The sequence below is a fragment of the Setaria italica genome, chromosome III, assembly GCF_000263155.2.
Source record: "Setaria italica strain Yugu1 chromosome III, Setaria_italica_v2.0, whole genome shotgun sequence".
Classification (NCBI taxonomy): domain Eukaryota; kingdom Viridiplantae; phylum Streptophyta; class Magnoliopsida; order Poales; family Poaceae; genus Setaria; species Setaria italica.
Genome location: NC_028452.1, coordinates 3,205,589 through 3,226,323, shown reverse-complemented (window position 1 = coordinate 3,226,323; position 20,735 = coordinate 3,205,589). Strand labels below are relative to the sequence as shown.

The window sequence follows — 20,735 nt, the reverse complement described above, 5'->3', positions numbered from 1 at the left end:
TCATTTATAAACAGTCTTTAAAATCCGGCTATAGATCAAGCTGCAGGTTGGGAAATTTAATTTTAGATGCATGGTGAAATTTGGTTGACGAACTTAAATTTGTTCGAAGATTTTGAGTGGTGCTCCGCCCTGATGCTGGTTGGGTTTTGTTTAATCACGTAGCCCGCCCGAGGTTTTGCTGAGCACAGCGAGCCCACGGAGAAAGGGAATCCAAGACCCTGGACGTGCGCGTCGGTCTCGACACCGCTCTCCGCCGGCGTCAGCTCGACAGCTGCTTCCAACTCACAAAACCCAGAAATAGCTTGCGCTTTTTAATTCTGGCGATGACGGAAGTTTAAGGCGATTGACGGAGACGTAGGTCAGTCCCAATTAATTGAGCTGCGACTTTTCTAAAAGAGCAAACGAAAAAAAAAAGAAATCAGGTCTGTTTTCATTCAAAATATAACGAGAGATAAGTAGTATTAAATTTAAGTATGGAACAGTGATGTTTGTATTAGAGGAGTAAAAACTATCAGCCTATTTACTTCAGCTTATTCAGTCGGCTTATCAGCCACCAAACAGTGTTTTCCTTTCACAACAAATCAACCGTTTCAGCTTTTCAACCGGCTTATAAGCTGAAGCGACGAGATCTTATAGTTAGTATTTTGGGTTCAGACTGACCGTACAAGAAGGGGAAAAAATCTTGCACTTGAACATGGAATATCCGAGGCCAAGGGTAGACAATTAATGCAATGTAAGCTGCTCAAGCTCAAGGGGGAAGTGCAGCGCGTCAACTTGACAGCTTTCATTGTCACCATTTATTGGTGGTGTCTGCAAGATTTTAAAAACCTTTTTGTGGGGCCTGATGAGGACAATCATCAGAAGAGATAGACCAAGGTGTTGCAGTCACAGTGAGTGCTACACCTGTCCTCCCTACGTGCCAAGCACTAGACTTTTGCTTTTACTTATCCTACTGTAGCAAGACTTTTGTTTTTTAAATAATTCTTGTAGAAAGACTTTTGTTTTTTTATGTAATTCTTGTAGAAAGACTTTTGTTTTTTTATGTAATTCTTGCAGCGAGACTTGAACCAACCTCGCCCGTTGGTCGATTTTCTTCTCGAATGCCCTTTTGGCGAATCCCTTGATTGCTGACCTTTTTTTGTTGTCATCGTTACACAACTCTCCCTCTTGACCGCAGTGTGCACGAGCGTGACGACCGGGACAAAAGCGTCGCGCTGGCAGGGCCGCGGCGGATTTGGATGTGCCTTTTCTTCTCCCTCTCCCTCTTGCGTTGCGGGCAGGACAGGGTGGACCGGACCGGGTTGATGATGATTCACATTCTCCCCGTGGCTCCATCTCGCTGCCAAAAGGGAGGGGGGGCCCCCCCCCCCCCCCCCCCCCCCCCCCCCCCCCTGCGTCGGCGCCGGGCCATCGGGATGGCAGGGTCCTCGAGTGCGAGCCACTAGCGGGGTGGTGGATGCGTAGCGTGCTGTAGGGTGGACCTGGTGTACGTGCGCGCGTCCTTATGCGTCATCTCTCTGTAATTTGTGCAACCTGGATGGGACACGATAGATGATGAATTGGATCACCAGTGTGGTCTCACTTTTCAAGCAAAAGGGATATGAGATCATTTGCCTTTCTCTAGGCACCACACCTACACACAGCCCTACACACTCACTAGCGTAGATGATGATCTTGCTGTGGAGAGTGCTCCGTATAACGTTGATTCGTGGCCCACAAAATAGGGGCTCTACAGGCCATGGGCCCGTGGACAAGCGTTTCTACCTCTTCGCTTCCACTAACGTTTTTAAAAAGGTTATTTTTCATATATTTTTTTCCAGTATGCTATTTCAGCATTTTGGAAGACCAGATTCAACATTTTTTTTAATACATTATGTACGGCAGTAGTAATACGGTACTTGTGCTTGATGGATGACGAGACTGAGGCCAAGACCTGTTATTATAAGTTAACTTGGTGTGCAATTAGAAAAACAAATAACTTCAAGTGCTGGAATGCACGCTTGATGATATACATTATTATTATATTTCCATCAAATGGAAGGAAACAACGGCATGCAAAACCAAAAAAAAAAAATACAATATCCTAATGTTGCACAGCACGGTAAGGCAAAGATGTATCGTTCAGGGACATGCAAATTACTGCTATATTTAGGAAACTTTATTAGTAGTAAGTAGTAAATTTAACCTGTTGCTGATGCATCCTAGCAAAGACCAAAAAGAATTCACTTTATTAGTAGTAAGTAGTAAATTTAACCTGTTGCTGATGCATCCTAGCAAAGACCAAAAAGAATTCAGCCGAACGACATGATACATAACATTACAAGATGACAACAATCACGTTTCGTTTTCGATGCAACAACAGCCGCTCTACGCTTCACATCATGTCATCAGTTCATCACCTCTCCGGTGCAGCCTGAGGGGAGGATTTTATCAGCCCTGAAGAATGCTATAGAAGACGGCGTGGAAACACAGGATAATAGCTGCCTCGCCGAATCAGATGCTTTGGAACCATGCGAGCCCCGGCTGACCGCACCGCCTCGACTCGGGGATGGGCACTATTGGGCCCAAAAATATGCGCCACAGGTCGAGTATTATCGTAACGAGCATCGCTGCACCCAGAGAGTCAACAGCTACCCTGGACAGGTTCCACTTCTCATCTTTCTCATCAATCCTGAATCACAAGTAACAGAGGCTCATTAAGTTGCAAATAGGTTATGAGAAATCCTGATTATCTCTATGTATTTTATATGAAACAGCACTGAATCAAAACATGACCATGGCTTGTCAACCAACGTAAATCATGGGAAGTGCTATTGGTCTTCCTCGCAAGTGCTCTGCATCTTGATAATTCAGTGTGCTATTAATTTCCCTTATGTTTCACAAGGTGATGACTGGGAAGCCGTAAGTTTGATACATATGATATGGTTACTTAGTCTCAGACTAAAATATTGTTCACACAGAAAAAAATGGAGCGACAAAATTCACAAAACACAAGGAGCCCAAACTCCTACAAACCCAGCTAAAATGCTGTGCAAATTCATGCTATTTTGGGGTTTGAGGCTTGAGAGGTTCTATACATGTTTAATACATATTAGTACAAGTATATATGTTTTGGTAAACAAAGTCTGATTTATTACCAAAGGCAAACAGCTTGATGGATAAAGCACACAAAAAAAGTAGAAGCAGATGTCACTTTTCTAAAGCATACAGTATACTTTCTTAGGGAAAGGGAGTAGATGCATTCAAGTACAAGAAATCGAATGAAAATAATATATACTAGTTTATCATATCTAAGTTCAGATTCAAGTTTACCTTGAAAACATCGGGAAGCTGACGATGAAGTATATTGCGTAGAACAATGAACCAACTTTGTACATTATATCCCGATCAATGAATTCATAATACGGGAACTGCAATAGTCCGCAGAAAACATCAAACATAAACATGTGATGAAGTCGCATATATCTACAAACATAAATACTTGGCTTCTTAGATAGCATCTTTTGAAACATGAGAAGGCAAGATCAGCTGTATTTTTTTTCATAAGCAGGATATCTTATCGAACATACACCGCCTCAACTATACCCAGAAATAAAATGTACTGAACAGGCAACTCACACTTGCTCAAAATTATCATCAGATTTGAATATTTATACTAAATTTGGCACACATAGTTAATCCAATTGAATCGTGACTCTTTCATCGTTGACCATTATGCAGGCTACAATTGGCAACTATAAATTCAAGCTACCTTTTTCCATCAGACCAATAGGAAGCATGCCATGCCAAAAGGAATTGATAGATGGACGCTCTCAATTAGTTAAGCTCCATGATTATTGTCACATGATCAGATGATAATACACCCAGTAAAACAGGTTTTCTTGGAGTACAACAGTTGTCAAATGAAACTAACACATTTGTGTTCTCAGAAAAGAATTACAACTTTGCAACCAATGGTACATGCACAGGACTTACTGACATAAGGACTCATAAAAGCATGGATTGTCTAGAAGCTTTATCTGCCATTGTCAGTGACTAGGTATGTCTAAATGTACTGAACTGTCTACCAGATCCAACATGTAAACATTAACACTAAACAAGGGATTTGCAGCAACACTACTACAAATTGGTGAGCATCAAACTCTTTAGTGTAATAAGACATGAATTCATCAAACACGGTATATAAAAAGGAGAAATAGTTGTGCTAGAACTGAAAGCAGGAAGTTAACTAGAAATTTACGCTTGAACTTACATTTGCAATGGCTAGTGTCTCCAAGTAAGCTATGAAGTATGAAAGCGCCAAAATCCATGCGGCTTCAAATAACCACCGAATAGACTGTGGCAAGTGAGCTGTGGAGTGACGTAATCTACGAAGTGTCATATTTGATGCCATATGATAGAACAGGAAACAAGCATGAGTCAGGAGAAACGTCGTATGGGGTACCTGAAACATTAAAGTAATTCAAAAAAACTTTTACAAATTATAGATACCACTAAAAACTATGATCTGTCATTAACTCAGCAAAATGGGAACAAAGATTCTTGGACACATTTGCGAGAAGTAAATTGTGTAGTACTTGGATTGAATTTGTATCAAGAAAGAATTGACGAAGCAGAAAGGTGATTATAGTCCATTTGTGGCACAACAAAGGGGTCTTTTTTTTTGGCAGAATACACATGCCAGCTAGCTAACTACTCTCTATGGTCGCCTCTTTCGAATTTTCAATAAAGGGAAACTGATGGAAGGGTGTATATGAAGTGGAAGAGAAGCATGGACATTAGCATTATTGGACTCAAGTACAATTAGACATTCAGAAAAAGTGCTAATATAGGTGATCCTTGCAATATTGGATTCAAATCTTGTTACCAGAGTTGTTCCATGTGATAAGTTAATACCATCTTTTTTTACCATTTACTGGAGGAAAGAAACAAGTGCATTGCAGCCCCGACCTTGTTTATGATAAATCAATTTATTTAACTAAACTAATAGTCCAGTTACTCCAAATTGTGCTGTGAAGGAATTCATGGATTTTCCCTTTTACTTATCAATAAAATAATAACAATAACTTCTCTATTCAATTTTATAAAAGTAGACATTAAAAACAGCACCAACAAGAAGTTATTGGTAGTACATAGTCATATGTTATTATGACATCACATTAATTTCAATTCATTGAATTGACCTAAATTTATCTAAGATAGAGAAATTTCAGTTTAACTGCTGTTATGTAGGATTGCAAACACGAAAACATCTACTTATACGATCACATGCAAGTTGGAACACATGATAACAAGTGTACTTTTAACAGTGAATGAGTATTTGAGTGCCACTGCAAATGAGGGAGAAAATCAACATGAACAGCTATAAGGCACCAAATCTTACATTATTCATCCGCCATGATGGAAAAGTATACGAAGCGCCCAGAACTGTGAAGAAGTAATGTGTCCAGAAGTAGTTACCAACATAGCTAAAAATTATAATCCAAATATTAGCCTGCAATGATAAGATGTGTTTTGGATTTAGCAAATAGTGTTGAAAAGACAAATTGAACCAACAAATCCTCACTACCCAAAGGAAGTCCATATAACAATAGAACCAATACAACTCTAGCTCCTTGTATTAGTAGATGGCTACAGAATCATTAGAGTAACTGCACACTGAATTAAAATTATAAATAGTTTAAAAGTGTCAATTCATCAGAGACAAATTGGTAAAAGTCCCAAATATCCATTGCATGCCACCACAGTTTTTTTTCCAGCACTCACCAGATCAAACTACAACTCATTAAAGTTAACTAGCTGAAACATATTTCAGGACCCGACTTACAATAACAAATACAATTTACAATTTTTTGAGCTATTCAGTAAAAAGAACTATAAAAAATAAATTGCCGCAGATGATTCACAGAGAGAATAATTACCTTGACCCAGTATCGATCTTTCAAACTTCTAACGCTATCTGCCTGAAAAGTGAAAGTACAGATGAATTAGTTTGTGAACATATGAATTCTCTTTATGTTAAGAAGTAAGGATCACATTAAATAGTCTTGAGAAATGACTGCCCTTTTAATACAAAAATGAATTGCGGTGTCTTTAAGGGCACCAAAAAAGTCAAACACCAACTCTTTGTTTTTGTCTCCAGAATGATAGCCAGCATGTAAACTGGAAGTAAGGTAATGGAACGACAGAACAAGGGCCAACACTCAGGAGTAAACTAAAGCAATGAGGACACACCTAACATGAGACCTGGTATGAATTGTACAAATCACCCATATGGTTGTCTTCATGAATATAGTAATAAACATGTTCTGATACATGATTAAAAAAATAGCAGGTACTCTCAAAGGTGAAAAGAAGAGCGCATATAGTGTTTGTTCAGGCACAGTGAGCCAGCAAGCTAAATGTTTCCAGCTGCACCAGTAGTAGAAACCTAGGCATGTCTTTGGGCTTGTGTCTGACAGATGTGAAACATCTGAGCACAGAGGGGAAAAAAGGCAAAAGGACGCATACTGGTATGGGCTTAAATCTCAAGATCTGCCAACAACAAACCATCATCACTCTTACTCTCTCCCCATACCAAGCATTTAATATTTTGCTTCCTACTCCAAAGATATAGGGGCTGTTTGGATCGACGCCCTGGCCTGCCCTACCAAAATATTGGCGTTGACCCCTGCGCAAAGACTCCGTTTGGATTAGCGCCTGCATTTGGCGAGCCAACGCCCATGCGCCATCGGTAGTTGTTTTTTCCGCCAACTGAGGGCCAAATCACCGGCGGCAAAATCCTCCGCCAAAAAATTGGCGCGAGAGAAATTGGCAGGGCTCTCCTGGGCAAAATCCAAACGTGCCCATAGTTTCCTAGCTTATCGCGCACACAAAGACAAGCGCCACTCCAGGTTCAGTTTATGCCTATGTTGTTGGATACAGCCATACAGGCATTTAGTGTTTCTCAACTGCATCATTTTTTGTCTCACCTACTGATAGATGCCTGATACATATCAGTGGAATGTTACTAAATACATTGCCCATTTACTAAAATTGGCTTAGGCTTACATGAATTTATATCTACATTGTCCTCTGAAGTATGGCATAGAGCAAATGGTGGCGAGCTGACAGAGACGAGGGAACAGGAAGGTGCTATTTATTTACCTTCCCTACGAGGAAGAGGGGGATGAGGAACGCCGGCACGGTGGACACCAATCCAAGAATCAGGTACTCCAGCTCCGTGAACCTCTGCACATGGCACAAGAATCCAAGAAGGCCTTAGTTAATTTAATGATTTATCCACTCACCCACTCCACTGCACTCCAAGAACACCGGATCCCGATCTCCTGGCCACATCCGAGATCCAACAGATCCGATCGAGGACCCGAGCGATGAACCACGAAGGCTTCACATCAATCAGGAGGAGTACCTCGTAGAGCTTGAAGGGGACGACGACGCCGAGGCAGAGCGTGAGCCAGAAGGGCGTGTAGAGCAGGAAGAAGGCCTCCCCCCAGCGCTTGCTCCCGTCCGCGGCCAGCCACGCGCTCCTCCTCCCCGCGCCTCCGCCGCCGCCCCTGGGCTTCGCCCCCGCCGCCGGCCGCCGCGCAGCTGCGAGAGGAGGAGAGGAGAACCGGGTCAGGTACGTGGGCGGGCGCCACTGGGCGCGCGCGCCGGAGAGCGCGGGACGCACCTGCCATTGGTGGGCTGATTCCGCTGGCCCCTGCCGCAGGACGCCGGCCGAGGAGGAGGGATCGAATCGAACCCGACGAGGTGCTGCCGGGGAGAGTGGGTGAAAGAGGCGGAGGCTTCACTGAAGAATAGAGACGAGACGGCTAGAAAACGAGGGATCTCGCGAGTGGAAAAGGCAAATCAGGCCTTCCCGCGCACGCCCCACGCTGTCGTGCGTGCACGGGCCGGTCCAATCGGCCTTCTTCTTATACCAGGCCCAGCAACAGCATTCTTCTCTGCTCTCGGTGGCATGGTTGCAGATGGATGACACAGGTGTTGAAGTAGTGGTAGAAACGTTAAGATTCAGCTGCCTTGTGATTTTTCTCACAATTCCTTGGAACATTGGGTACTAGAGCTGCTGCTGCTTCTTCTTCTTCTTCTTCTTTGTTGATGGTATACTATCGCTATTTCTAAAAACAATTTTTAGGGACCCCTGAAGTTTCTTTGTGAAAGTTGAACCGTTAAACACCTGTCTACCAAGAATGCAAGTTGAACCGCTAAGCACCTAGCTATGTCTTTTTCTCGTTCTTTTTTTTTAGGAAAACATCTTCTCATTCTTAACAAGGCTGAAATGTCTGAGGATTGACCGGAGGGATGTAGGGGGTGTTTAGATACGAGGTGCTAAATTTTAGTAGGGTCGCAACGGATGTTCAGATGCTAATTAGAAAGACTAAACATGAGCTAATTACAAAACTAATTGCGCAGATGCAGTCTAATTCGCGAGACGAATCTATTAAGGCTAGCAAATGGTTACTGTAGCGCCACATTATCAAATCATGGACTAATTAGGCTTAATAGATTCGTCTCGCGAATTAGACTTCATCTGTGTAATTAGTTTTGTAGTTAAGACTATGTTTAATACTCCTAATTAGTATTAAATATCTGATGTGACTGTTGCTGAAGTTTAGCAGGGTACACCCCGCTTAATATCATGCATCTGCACGGAGCTCTTATGGCACCGCTGTAAGGCTTTCAATATTGTGTGGCAATCCAAACATGTGATGGGTCAGAACGTACACCATCGCCTGTAAACACCCATCCTTCATGGTCAAATGCGTTTCAGCAGCAGGCCAGGGACACACTGACAGAGATCAGACTAATCACTTCCATGGTCACTTGATTAAACAGCACCATTGATAATTAACCATCGCCTAGTCCCTAAGCTAACCAGTCCACAGCTCCACCTTGACCGCAGCCACCTGCTGCGTCATCCCGGCGTACCACCTGCCTTGTACCACTGGCGGCGGCGGCGGCGGCGGCAGGTGCCCTTGTCACCGGCGCAGGGCAGGGGTGCGCGTGCTTGCCCACGTAGGTGGTGACGACGACGCCCGGGTCGTCCGCCGCGCGCTCCACCCGCTTCCTCACCCCGCACACCGCGCTCGTGCACCGGTAGTAGCTCCTGCATTGATTCATACAGCACGCGTCACCATGGCCGCCGTTGCGAGTTTGATCGGAGCTCGTCTGTGGTTAACTTAGCTAGCAGAAGAATCAGCTGGATAGATAGGTAGCGAGTTATTACCTGGGGAACGGGCTGTTCTTGACGGCCTTCTGGCCGTACTTGCGCCACCGGTAGCCGTCCTCCAGATGGTCCACCTCGCTCCGCGTCATGAACGCGAACCGCGGCTCGCGCTCGCTCTTGGGCCTCGCCGCCGGCGCGGGGGGCTTGTCGTCTTTACTACCGGCCGCGGCGTCGTTGCCGGCGGCGGCTGCGTCACCTGCGTGTTGGGGGTGACCGGTGCAGTGGGGCTGGATCGAGGGCCAGAGGGAGGCTGCTGGTGCTGGCGGCGGCGGCTGTGAGCGGTTGGGGTGGCCGCCGAGGTCGTCGAACAAGGAAGCGAAGGGAGAGAGGTAGTGGGCGTGGGCTGCGGTCGCCGCCATGCCCGTCATGGTCGGAGTATTAGATATCTGAGATTTTCATACTCTCGACCAATAGAAAACTGCCACATTACAAAAGAAAAATATTCTTAACCTCGCACTAAAACTATGTAGGGCGGATCTGTTCGGTTGGACTTATAAGCCGGCTGAAAAGCTGAAATGGCTAATTTGTTGTGAGAGAAAAATATTGTTCGGTGGCTGATAAGCCGACTGAATAAGCTGAAGCGAACATGTTCGTATTTTCTTGTATAGTATCCAATAAATAAAGTAAAAAAATAGGTTTCAGGAACTTGCCTGAAAATATTGGAAGCGAAAAAAACAATTCTTCTCCAACAGTTCTCAATAATTAGGTCCTAAAAAAATTAAAATCCTGCCACATCATCTATTTCGTCGTGGGGCCAGCTTCTAATTTTTTCATGTGAAAACTACCGGTCAATTTCTCGCCGTATTTTTTTCCCTCTCGCCTTGACCAAGTACGGCGACGTTGTGCTGCCCTAGGTCTTGATCTCGGAGACACAATGGGCTCGACGCATCTTGAACAAATCCTGGCCATTGAAAACTGTCTAAAATCAGCATCAGATTTATCCGGATATTATTATGTAGAAATTCCGCTAAGAGAAAGTAAATTGGGCCGATAGGATAAAAAAAAAGGCACGAGCCGCGTGCTATCCAAAGGCCCAAGTTGTGCATTGCATATTGCAATTGGAGGCCTGGCCTGCGTGTATCCCGACTACGACGAAACCACCCACCTTATCCGTTTCGGCTCCCGCGCAGACGACGGCGACCGGGGGGTCGGCCGGCCATGGCGTCGCCCATGTCCAAGCTGCTCACCCCGCCTCCATCCCGCACCGCCGCCACGTCCCGACGCTTAATCCCTCCCCGCACGTCGGCGGCAGCATCCTTCGCGCGGAGCCCGACCGGCCGTCGAGCCGCGGCGACGCCGTACAGGTAATCGAGTGCTGCTGCTCTGCTCTCGCCTCCCTGTTCCTGCAACCTCACCGGAGCGTGCCCGCGTGTCGCGTCGTGAATTTTGCAGTTTAGTTTCAGGAAGGCGCTTCGCCGCGAGCTGTGCCTCCGCGGACCGCGCCGGCACGACGGGCCTCGCCCCCGCCGCCGCCGCCGAGGAGCTCGACGACCTGCCGTTTGTCCAGCTGTCCTCGGACATCCTCCAGACGGAGCTGAGCCTGCTCAAGGATGACGACGCGCTCGCCGCCCTTCAGAGGAGCGACGGCGGAGGCGGCCGCCTCTTGGGCGAAACCGCTGCTTACCCGGCTGCCATGACAGCGCTTTACGCGGCCTGCCTCGCCGGGAACGTGACCGAGCAGCTGTGGAACTTCACGTGGCCCGCCGCCATCGCCACGCTCCACCCGAGCCTCCTCCCTGTCGCCGTCCTCGGCTTCTTCACCAAGGTGCGCCGTGCTCTGTTGTTCCCAGTCTGACTCTGCAATTCAAGGCACACTCTCTGCAGATGTCTTTGAATTCTGACAACATTCCGATGACTATGAGCAGCTCGTGGTGTTCGCGGCCGGCCCGCTGGTCGGAGATCTCATGAGCGCGCTACCTCGGATCCCCGCGTACCGATCGCTGACCGTGATCCAGGTGAATCTCCATGATTCTAGCTCCAACACTGTGACAGGTTACACCATTCAGTATAAGCTAGTAGGTGCTAGTTCTGACAGTGCCCGTGGCGTGTCAGACCGCAGCGCATTGGGTTTCGGCCGCGATGATCACGTACGCGTTCACGCTTCCCCGGGCTTCCACGGCGCCGGCGCTGCTCCTGCAGCCGTGGTTCGCGGTGCTGGTGGCGTCCACCGCCGTCGACCGGCTCTCCTGCGTCTCCCTCGGCGTAATCGCAGAGCGCGACTTCGTCGTGCAGGTGGGTTTTGACTTCGTTCTGAGCTAGCACGCATTGAGATTTGAAACCAATTTTGAATTCGAATCTTGTTGTGAAGCTAGCAGGGGAAGGCAGGCCGATCGCGCTGGCGCGGGCGAACGCGACGCTCAGCAGAGTCGACCTCCTCTGCGAGGTGCGCGCCGGCATGATCATTGCGATCCCCGTTCTGTTACTACATCCTGTAATCTGCTCGTGTTTTCGTGTGTGCAGACGGCAGGGGCGTCCATCTTCGCTGTCTTGCTCTCCAGGAGCGACCCCCTGACCTGCATCAGGCTCTCCTGCGCCATCTCGCTCTGTGCTCTGCCCCTTCTGGTGCAGTGCCTGCCTTGATCTTTTCAGTCTCTGTGGCTAGCTGCAGGCAATGTGCATTAGTATTGTGCAGTCCTCGTCAGTTCTGAATCCCTGATTTGTTCAACAGTTATTTCTAGGTGGTGCAATGAATCGACTCGCTGATGGCATCTTCGATCACTCTGCTAGTCTGGGCCCGCTCGAGCGCTCTGAACATGGGAGCACGCACGCAGCTTCTGCTCTCAGCATCAGGAACAAAGGTGAGGAATCCGGCTCAATCGCTCAATTGAAGACACTATAATCCATCAAGGCAGTTCAGTACTATACTCTGTTCCCCTGTAATGGCAGTTGAAGATGCCTGGGCGACCATCAGGCACGGCTGGACGGAGTACCTACGACAGCCGGTCCTCCCGGCGAGCCTCGCCTACGTGCTCGTCTGCTTCAACGTCGCGCTCGCCCCCGGCGCTCTCATGACCACGTTCCTCATCCACCACGGTACGTGTGCACCCAATTTCTTCGGTGATCATCGAGCTCGCCATGTACCGCTTGTTCATGGCTCCCGTTGGCAGGTGTGAGCGCGTCGGTGCTCGGCGCGTTCGGCGGGTCGTCGGCGGTGATGGGGATCCTCGCGACGTTCATGGTCCCAAACCTTGTCAAGGAGCTGGGCATCCTCAAGGTCAGGGCAGTTACACTTACGGCCTTACACCATGGATCACGAGTTCAGCCATGTCGATTCTGAAACCAATCTCTTCCATTCCACCATGACAGGCCGGAGCTGCGGGGCTGATCGCTCAGAGCACGCTCCTCGGCGCGGCGGTCCTGGTCTTCCTCACCGGCCCCGTCTCACGGCAGGGCACCCTCTTTGCCTTCCTCGGTTTGATCGTAAGGCCACCGCCTCCTCATCTCGCCATGGATGGAACGGCCATAGCTTGAGCCCCGGACGTTCTTCTTTTTTGTACGATCATTTTGCGTTGCTCGCTGCAGGTGGCGTCGCGGCTGGGGCACATGGCGTACAGCGTGATCGGCCTGCAGGTGGTGCAGTCGGGGAACCCGATGGGGAAGGCGAAGCTCATCGGCGCCACAGAGATCGCCGTGGCCAGCCTCGCCGAGCTCACCATGATGGGCGTGGCCGTGGTAGCCAGGGATGCCGCGCACTTCGGCTGGCTGGCCGCGCTCTCGGCGGCGTCGGTCGCCGCGGCCGCCTGCCTGTTCTGCTCGTGGCTGGCAAACCCCACCGACGAGCTCAAGAGGCTCTTCCCACGCTGATGTACGGTGTGCAAAATTTTGTAAAGTGTTCGATCCAAATTTTGTAGGGGGGCACATGCCCCTCCCCTCGCCACTCAAATTTTATATAGCTCAAACAAAATAGCATCACATCTCTTGCGGTGAAGTGCCTTGGAACATGCCGAGGTTGTTGTCGAGTGTTGAGTGTACGAGGTGGAATTGTAGGGTGGGCCTCCAGCTCCGTCGTCAGTGGTGAACGTGACATTGGCCTCTAACCAGAAGGCTAAATAGGGTTGTTCTTATTTTTCGTCCCCTTACTCACCTTCCATGAAATGAGCAACACCACCATGGTATGGTCGCCGAGCTCCACCAAACCATCGTTGCGCACCATGGCTGTCATCCACCTCCTTGTGTTCATGCTACTCATGCTCAAGGTCATTGAAGGCGCACCCTCAAAACTCTCCCTTGGCAACACTTCCCCGCTGAGCTCGGCTCCTTGCTTTCATGGAGCATCTTGATCTCTCCGCGAATCGAATAGAATCAAGAGCCTCGATAACACCAACCATGTGTTGTAATTGAATCAAATCGAAGCTACGAGTGTGTGGATCTTGGAGGATGGCGTGCCCTTTGTTCACACGACCCCTAGCGGCAGGGCAGCTAGTGGAGGAGGAGGTTACCATGCAAGGAGAGTTCAAGGGTGGAGCGGAGGCTCGTGGTAGGATAAAGCTTGAGGCTAGGTGGCACTTCGACCAAATGCTCACGATGGGTCCAGCTTAAAGGTGGTGGTGCCAACTTCAGCAATCAAGACTTGAGCCACCACCGGAGAAAGGAGGGTAGGTATGGGACGGTGCACATGCACCGGGGAGGGCCAGTATGGAGGAGAGATATGTAGGTAGGTGGCTTGCTAGTAGTCACGCGTGCCGGTGGTCGAAGCTGAGGAAACAAGAGCGAGGGAAATTTTCTTTTACACCATTGTGTCGATCGGATGAGGCTGTATGGAGAGCCCCACTGCCTGGGGATTCAAAAGACTTATCCAAAATGAGAATCCCTGTAGGAACCTTGCTAAAGTTTTTTTTTTTTGCAACTTTTAAGTTTGGAGTAGAGCACTATTTAGGATCCAGTTTAAATAAGGCTTTCAATATGGCAGTCTGACGGATGAGTCTTGCGCAGGTGGAGAAATCCTATTTTTTACTAGCGAATTTATTTGATAATGGGTAGGATCCGTAGTAACGTAAGAGTATTTTGGCTGGTCGAGAAATAAGTGGAAAGCGAGATGGATGAGTGTTGAAACAGGGATTTGGTGCGCCAAGCCGGGCCGGGCTGGCTGGCGTCATGGACGGTCCACGCAACAAATCCGACCCACGCTCAGATTCTTTCATGCTTGATCGGGGCCCACAGCTGCTGCGGAAAGGTCGCTGCCTTGTGGGCCCTTCAGTTCGGCTGGCCATCCGCCGATGCTCACAGCTCAGCAGGCGCACCACGGCCGGCAGGCGGCAGCCAGCGGTTGTCCGTGTCCATGGCGACGCCGCTCGCGACCCGCGGCCGCCTTCTCGCCTCCCGCGGCCCGCCGTTTCACGGCGCCTCCTCCTCCTCCTCGTGGCCGGCCTCTTCTCTCCTGCTCGGTCGCCGGCCTAGCCGCCGGCTCCGCTCCTCCTCGCCGCAGGTGATTTATTCGGTACCAAACCACGTACCCTTTATCTCTGTCCATTCGCAGCAGTGGCCGGAGATGATTGTGTGGTGCTACTTGATTTCGACGCAGGCTGATGCTGCGGCCGCGCCGGGGAAGGGCGGCGAGTACCGGCCCTCCTTCGCGGACGACCTCCTCCTCGCCTTCTTCCGGAGCAAGATGGTGGAGGTGAGCTCCATCGACCCATTTATTCCTTCCTCAAGTTACACGATGCTAAATTGCTAAAGATGTGCTAGCTTCTTTTCCGTCAATAAAAGAGCTAATAAATTGATTTCGTGCATAGATAAACTTGACAATTTGAACGGATAGTTATTAGTTTATCACAGTATCGATGTATTCGCAAGGAACCAGCTCGAAACTCTATATGTCTAAAATGGAACATTTTGTTTTGTTGTAATCTGAACTGAAGGCCCAGTTTGTTAAAGTAGATTTGTTTATAGATGATGTGCGGGGAAAGGAACCGTAGTTTTCAGATTTCAATCATAAAACAAGTTAATGCCAGGTTTCGTATGTTACAATAATTTTCAGACAGATTGCCTCTCCAGAAACATAGAATAATCAATGCCATATCAATGAAGAAAGTACACACAATTCTCTGGAACTGGCAAAAGAAAAAAAATCATGTGAATTCAGATAAGGTACATGTAGTTATAACACCAATCCGCTATTCAGGTGTATTTGTTAAGTTCTAGGACAAAATCATATCACAGTTTTCAGTAAAAGAATGCAATTACATTTTTTTAATTCTCTGAAAAGCTGTAGGAGGTTGGATGGGATTCGGAAAAGCCTGGGTATGCCGGGCTGATGGAGGTTGCCAATCGTCTCATGGTCAAGGGGAAGAGTGCTTTGGAGACTGAGCAAGCAGCTGTATATCACCCTCTCTTGTTCTTCCTCCCTAGTCTCTTCTACTAGACATCTGTCTGGCATGTGAACTTAACAACTAAATCAATTTTTTGTTTTTTGCGTCTCTTTTTTTAAAAACTCCAGGTCCGAGTACTACAGTCATTGTTTCCGCCTCTATTGCTTGTCCTATACAAAGCCCTTTTATCGCCAATTGCTAATGGTCAACTAGCTGCCATGATGCTCGGTGAGTTTACTTTGAGTAGAAAGTACATCATTTCCATTTATACTTTATATTCTTCTCTTTTTAACTTGGTCTATTTGCTATTGATGGCTTATTACTTGAGAAGCTAGAGCGACAGCACTTTCATGCCAATGGTTAATGGGCACATGTTCAGTTAATTCTGTCACTCTTCCTGATGGAAAGTCTTGGTCAAGTGGGGTATAGATTTGTTCCAACTAGCAACTCCTTTTCCACCTTTTCTTCGCTAAGACTCTGGTTGGAATCATGTTTTTGATCTTCTTGATGACAATCGCCAGGTGTTCGTTGAGAAATGCAAATATCTGGAAGAGAGCAAATGCCTTGGTATTTGCATCAACACGTGCAAACTGCCAACTCAGGTTTGCTTATGCCTTATTTCCAGTAGCGTCTCTTGAGTCCAAGTGGAACTGTATATCAAAACACTAGAGGGAAAATGATATACAATCCAACTATGCTTTTTGTATGGCTATTGTTGATTCTGCGCAATAATCTCCAAAGAGCTTTTCCCCCCGAAAGAATGTTCCTGAATGAAGTACACTTTCTGTTTTCAGACTTTCTTCAAAGATCACATGGGCGTTGATTTATACATGGAGCCAAATTTTGAAGACTATAGCTGCCAGGTAAAACAGTTCCAGACTTTCAGTGTGTACCATATTGTCAGGCTAAACAAAAACTTGAGGCCTGCTATGTGTACGTTCTCACTTTTGTGCAATATACAACCAAAGTTCCAGATAAAGCACCCCACCTGACAACTGGGGGTGTTTGGGAGGAGGGGGCTAAATTTTAGCCCCCATCCTATCGAATGTTTGGACACTAATTAGGAGTATTAAATCTAGACTAATTACAAAATTAATTACACAACCCCTAGGCTAAATCGCGAGACGAATCTATTAAGCCTAATTAGGTCATGATTTGACAATGTGGTGCTACAGTAACCATTCACTAATGATGGATTAATTAGGCTTAATAGATTCGTCTCGCGATTTAGCCTAGGGGTTCTGCAATTAGTTTTGTAATTAGCTTATGTTTAGTCCTCCTAATGAGTATCCGAACATCCGATATGACAGGGCTAAAGTTTAGCCCACTCCTCCCAAACACCCCCATAGTTTACGCTGTTGTTAATTGCAGTTCAACTTTGGAGTGCCGCCTCCACCTCTTGATACTGACAAAGCCCTCAAGGAACCCTGCTTGGACATTTGCACAAATGCGAGGAGACGCAGGGAGATCGGCAGAAATAGTAGCCCGGATGAACTCGGTTGCCCCCAAGTTTGATACGCTGCTTGTAAAAAGTATGCACAACGTAGATGAGAATGAGATGGTACAGTCCAGTGATGGTACCCTGTTTTGATCCTTTTGCCAAATAACTGCAAGCACACCTCCGACATTGTGCGTTTTCGTGCATAATTTCCGGACCTTGCTACCTGGATTCATCATGAACCTAATATTAGAACCGGACGATTCTTGCAGTTGCCCAACAGCGAGTCTGAGTTCTGAACACACAACAAGACCAGGTTCGGATTGATCAAATGAGGCGCAACACGCTTGCTCGAAAGCTTCAAACTGAAGCACCATGTGGGGTCATGATTGCGACTTTGCGAGTAACCAGGTCTGCTTGGTTATTTTGCGTTCGACTATGTCTTCCCCAAGACTCGAACTAAAGAGTCTTACTTTAGACGCGAATTATCACGCATAATCCTGCTGTGCCGTATCCACAAGCAAAGCAAGGAATCTTTGTTACCAAGGGAAGCTACGAATCCCCCATTTGCTCACTCCAGAGATCGTATGCTGAAATTCTTGCGTGTCCATGCCATCATCGTCTCTAACCCTTCTTTCTCAGTTCAAGATTTCCATCCATGCTGTTACCTCTTGATCTGCCACCACTCCCTCGTGTGCAATGCACCCTACCTACCTATATAATACATGCATGGTGATGTGTCGCCTGCAGTCGCCCTTCGTGGATAGCTAGCTAGCTAGGCAGTAGGCACTGATCATGCCGGCGATGGACGGCGACGACCTCACGAGTCAAGTGAATTGGGTGGCGTGGCACCTGACGCAGCAGCTGGAGGAGGCTGCGGCGACGGAGCAGCACCGGATCATGGTGAACACCCACCCCGTGTCCCGCGTGTCCCGCGTCCCGGACCACCTCCGCGTCCATAACCGGGACGCCTACACGCCGGGGCTCGTCGCCATCGGCCCGCTCCACTCCAAGGACGCCGAGCGCCGCCTCCGCCCGGGGAACCAGCTCAAGAGGACCTACCTCAACAGCCTCATCTCCCGCGGCCACCCCGACGCCTCCCGCCACGACGTCATCCAGGGCTACGTCCGCCTCGTCGCCGCCCGCAAGCACGAGGCCCACGCCATGTACGCCGCCGAGGACTTCGACGGCATCACCGACGTGGAGTTCATCCAGATGCTGGTACTCGACGGCTGCTTCATCATCGAGCACCTCGTCAACGTCACCACGGGCAAGGACGAGCCGTTGCTGCACGCCACGCCCTTCGGCCCCGTGCAGCTGTCGGTGGACCTCGTCCTCGCCGAGAACCAGATCCCATTCTTCGTCCTCGTCGACCTCATCAGCAGCTCCAGGCTGCCGGAGTTCGACTCCACGGGTTACGACCCGCCGGTCCTGCTAATGAAGCTGGTGCTCTACTACCTCGGCGGCGAGAGGGGCCGCGACATGAGCGAGGCACTCCCGCCGGCGAAGGACGTCTGCCACATCCTGCACGTGCTCCACGCCATGGTCGTCGCGGCGCGAACCAGGTGGGAGCCGCCGCCGCGGATGCAGGACAGCGCGCCTCTGGAGATGATGCAGGAGGCGGCGCGGCTGCTCCGGCGCCTCCCGCTGCTGCTCCTCGTGCCTCTGCTGTACCCGATCCTGCCCGAGGAGCGCCGGTGGCGCGCGAGCTACGGCCGCGAGGACCTGCCGTCGGCGAGCGACCTGAAGCGGATGTGGGTGCGGTTCAAGAAGGTGCGCGGCGGGAGCGGCAGCAAGGCCGCTGCCGGCATCGCGTCGGTGTTGGGCCCGGTGCCGCTGACCGTGAAGCTGGCGCACGAGGACCGACTTCGGCTGCCGCAGCTGCGGATCGAGTTCCGGACGGCGCCGCTTCTGCTGAACCTGATGGCGTTCGAGCAGTCGGCGGAGCAGCGCGCCGGGGACGTGTCGGCGTACGTGTGGCTCATGGCGAAGCTGGTGCAGTCGGCGGAGGACGCGGGGGTCCTGGTGGCGGCGGAGGTGGTGCACGGGGGCACGACGGGGAACGAGAGCAAGGAGGACGTGGCGTGCTTCTTCCGGCAGATGGGCTCGGCGAGCGAGGCGGCGGGGGAGCTGGAGAAGAGCTACCTCAGGGAGACGCTGCAGAAGCTGCGGGAGCGGAGCCAGGACCCGCTCTTCATGATGTGGGCCGACGTGCAGCGCAACTACTTCACCGTGCCGTGGGCCGTCGTCGCCGAGTTCGTCACCTTCTTCACCTTCATCTCGACCATACTGCAGACCTACGGATCCTTCAAGCACTGACTCCACCAGAAATCCACCACTCCAAGTCAAACGGATGGTGTTTCAGCATCTTCACTTAAGTTAGCGCCTTAACGGCATTCAGCTCAGTTTTCTTGAAGAAACAACATTTAATTTGTACGGCGATTTATTTACTTATTTTTCGCATAAGGATCCGGAATGCCTTCCTAAGATTATTCTTCTGAAATAAGCTTGTTTATTATTGGTGTATTCACCTGCATGTAGCGAGCTGATACTGTACTTTGATGGAATGAATAGAAATACGATTTATGATTATCAGAAGAATAATCTTAGAAACAGGCATTCCAGCCCGACGCCCCGCGTCGCTCCCACGTGAGCGACACGGGCGGATGACCTCGCCGCCGCCGCCCCTTCCTCCCTCTTCCTACCGCCGCACCACCACCTGAGCCGGCCGCCGGAAGCCTGCGCGGCTCGCGAGGATGGTGGCGGCAGGGTGGCCTGCTTCCCCTCTTCATCTCCTGGCGGCCACAGCCGCTGGGGATGTCGGAGGGAGCTGCCATAGGGTGGCACGCGACCATGCCGACGAGGCTGGATCCGTCACCAGGAGCGGCGGCGGCGGCTTCCCCCACCGGGGCGGGCGGCACACGGCCGTGCCAGCGAGGCCGGATCCCGGGGCCCCCACGTCCGGATCCGAGGCCATTGCCAAGCGTGGCGGCAGTGGCGGCTTCCCCCACGTGGGGTGGCGACGGCGGTGGCTGCTCCAGGCGTCGGTCATCCGACTCGTCTTCGTCGTCGGGCTCCGGCAGCAGCTTCATGGGGCGCGCAGAGGCCTCGCCGTATGGCGGGGGGACCAATGGGCCCTGGTGGCGGCGGAGGGAAGCCGGAGGCCAAGACGGAGAGGGTGAAGATGTGGGCACGGCAGAAGACGGCAAGCAAGCTGACCTCGGTGGTGGCAGCCAGCGCGGACCACAGAGGCGTGCGTGAGGCGGTCGGGACGAATGCGCGGCGACAGGCCACATGGGAGCGGCGCGGTGGTGCACAGGTGTGCAGGCGGCACACCTGGGAGCGGTGCGGTGGTGTGCGACAGGGGTGTTGGTGGCGGCACATCGAGGATGCGGCTCTGCGCGCTGGGAGGCATTGTGGTAGTGCAGTCAAGGTTGGTTAGCACGGGTCTCGCTAGCGACACCATGGTGGTATGGCTGGCATCGGCCTGCACTGGCGCAATGGAGGTGAGGTTGGTAGCGCGGGGCAATCTTCGCGGCGCAGGCGTGGCGGAGACAGCGGTAGAGTGTGCTGGAGTGGCCGCACGCGTGGTGGTGGTGACCGAGGCATAGTGGCTGTGAGTTAGGAGGTGCGGGAAGGGATCGTGTCAGCGAGGAGGAGCGGAGGGCCCATGCTCGCTAGAAGATTTGGGTCCGCATGTGTGGTGCAGCTGTAATCCCGATGACAGTAAGGTGAAGGTGAAGTTTCTGGAGCGGCTCGG

At 50.0% G+C, this 20,735-nt stretch overlaps 5 protein-coding genes across 8 annotated transcripts; 3 read left to right on the top strand and 2 right to left on the bottom strand.

Annotated features, from left to right (window-relative positions):
* Positions 1–2,206: 2,206 nt before the first annotated feature.
* Positions 2,207–7,828, bottom strand: LOC101757137 (cycloeucalenol cycloisomerase). Its single transcript, XM_004960335.4, has 8 exons — positions 7,673–7,828; positions 7,412–7,590; positions 7,147–7,230; positions 5,922–5,963; positions 5,384–5,494; positions 4,253–4,444; positions 3,313–3,410; positions 2,207–2,671 (listed from the first exon to the last, which is right to left on the bottom strand). Exons 1-8 carry the CDS (start codon positions 7,677–7,679, stop codon positions 2,494–2,496), a joined length of 891 nt encoding a protein of 296 aa, XP_004960392.1. The 5' UTR covers positions 7,680–7,828; the 3' UTR covers positions 2,207–2,493.
* A 1,040-nt stretch (positions 7,829–8,868) lies between these two features.
* LOC101773897 (probable WRKY transcription factor 71) lies at positions 8,869–9,597 on the bottom strand. The gene is made up of 2 exons (XM_004963372.1): positions 9,230–9,597; positions 8,869–9,109 (listed from the first exon to the last, which is right to left on the bottom strand). The coding sequence occupies exons 1-2, from the start codon at positions 9,595–9,597 to the stop codon at positions 8,869–8,871; spliced, it is 609 nt and encodes a 202-aa protein (XP_004963429.1).
* A 703-nt stretch (positions 9,598–10,300) lies between these two features.
* LOC101756719 (solute carrier family 40 member 3, chloroplastic) lies at positions 10,301–13,291 on the top strand. Of its 2 annotated transcripts, none has more exons than XM_004960334.4 (11): positions 10,301–10,533; positions 10,622–10,994; positions 11,095–11,184; positions 11,282–11,461; positions 11,538–11,612; positions 11,690–11,791; positions 11,898–12,027; positions 12,116–12,262; positions 12,337–12,443; positions 12,536–12,649; positions 12,752–13,291. In XM_004960334.4, exons 1-11 carry the CDS (start codon positions 10,388–10,390, stop codon positions 13,031–13,033), a joined length of 1,746 nt encoding a protein of 581 aa, XP_004960391.1. In that variant the 5' UTR covers positions 10,301–10,387; the 3' UTR covers positions 13,034–13,291. The 2 variants fall into 2 exon arrangements, with proteins under 2 accessions (XP_004960391.1, XP_022680593.1); XM_022824858.1 differs by having other exon boundaries at positions 10,424–10,533; positions 10,627–10,994.
* Positions 13,292–14,440: 1,149 nt separating this feature from the next.
* On the top strand, positions 14,441–17,255 carry LOC101756319 (beta-carotene isomerase D27, chloroplastic). 3 transcript variants are annotated; one of them, XM_022825460.1, is made up of 8 exons: positions 14,441–14,666; positions 14,751–14,846; positions 15,441–15,545; positions 15,666–15,765; positions 15,869–15,960; positions 16,059–16,139; positions 16,332–16,400; positions 16,887–17,255. In XM_022825460.1, exons 1-8 carry the CDS (start codon positions 14,508–14,510, stop codon positions 16,938–16,940), a joined length of 756 nt encoding a protein of 251 aa, XP_022681195.1. In that variant the 5' UTR covers positions 14,441–14,507; the 3' UTR covers positions 16,941–17,255. The 3 variants fall into 3 exon arrangements, with proteins under 3 accessions (XP_022681195.1, XP_004960390.1, XP_012699792.1); XM_004960333.4 differs by having other exon boundaries at positions 14,443–14,654; positions 16,909–17,246; XM_012844338.3 differs by having other exon boundaries at positions 14,443–14,666; positions 16,909–17,246.
* A 98-nt stretch (positions 17,256–17,353) lies between these two features.
* Positions 17,354–19,567, top strand: LOC101755914 (UPF0481 protein At3g47200). Its single transcript, XM_004960332.3, has one exon. The coding sequence runs from the start codon at positions 17,771–17,773 to the stop codon at positions 19,292–19,294; it is 1,524 nt and encodes a 507-aa protein (XP_004960389.1). The 5' UTR covers positions 17,354–17,770; the 3' UTR covers positions 19,295–19,567.
* Positions 19,568–20,735: the final 1,168 nt, after the last annotated feature.

Coding starts and splice junctions, on each gene's coding strand:
- LOC101757137 (XM_004960335.4), bottom strand. Junction 5,964..7,146: donor CCCTCTTCCTCGTAGGGAAG/GTAAATAAATAG, acceptor TTCACTTTTCAG/GCAGATAGCGTTAGAAGTTT. Junction 3,411..4,252: donor AGACACTAGCCATTGCAAAT/GTAAGTTCAAGC, acceptor GGACTATTGCAG/TTCCCGTATTATGAATTCAT.
- LOC101773897 (XM_004963372.1), bottom strand. CDS start 9,597: ATGACGGGCATGGCGGCGACCGCAGCCCACGCCCACTACCTCTCTCCC. Junction 9,110..9,229: donor AAGAACAGCCCGTTCCCCAG/GTAATAACTCGC, acceptor GAATCAATGCAG/GAGCTACTACCGGTGCACGA.
- LOC101756719 (XM_004960334.4), top strand. CDS start 10,388: ATGGCGTCGCCCATGTCCAAGCTGCTCACCCCGCCTCCATCCCGCACC. Junction 10,995..11,094: donor TCCTCGGCTTCTTCACCAAG/GTGCGCCGTGCT, acceptor GACTATGAGCAG/CTCGTGGTGTTCGCGGCCGG. Junction 12,650..12,751: donor TTGCCTTCCTCGGTTTGATC/GTAAGGCCACCG, acceptor TGCTCGCTGCAG/GTGGCGTCGCGGCTGGGGCA.
- LOC101756319 (XM_012844338.3), top strand. CDS start 14,508: ATGGCGACGCCGCTCGCGACCCGCGGCCGCCTTCTCGCCTCCCGCGGC. Junction 14,667..14,750: donor CGCCGCAGGTGATTTATTCG/GTACCAAACCAC, acceptor ATTTCGACGCAG/GCTGATGCTGCGGCCGCGCC. Junction 16,140..16,331: donor CGTGCAAACTGCCAACTCAG/GTTTGCTTATGC, acceptor TTCTGTTTTCAG/ACTTTCTTCAAAGATCACAT.
- LOC101755914 (XM_004960332.3), top strand. CDS start 17,771: ATGCCGGCGATGGACGGCGACGACCTCACGAGTCAAGTGAATTGGGTG.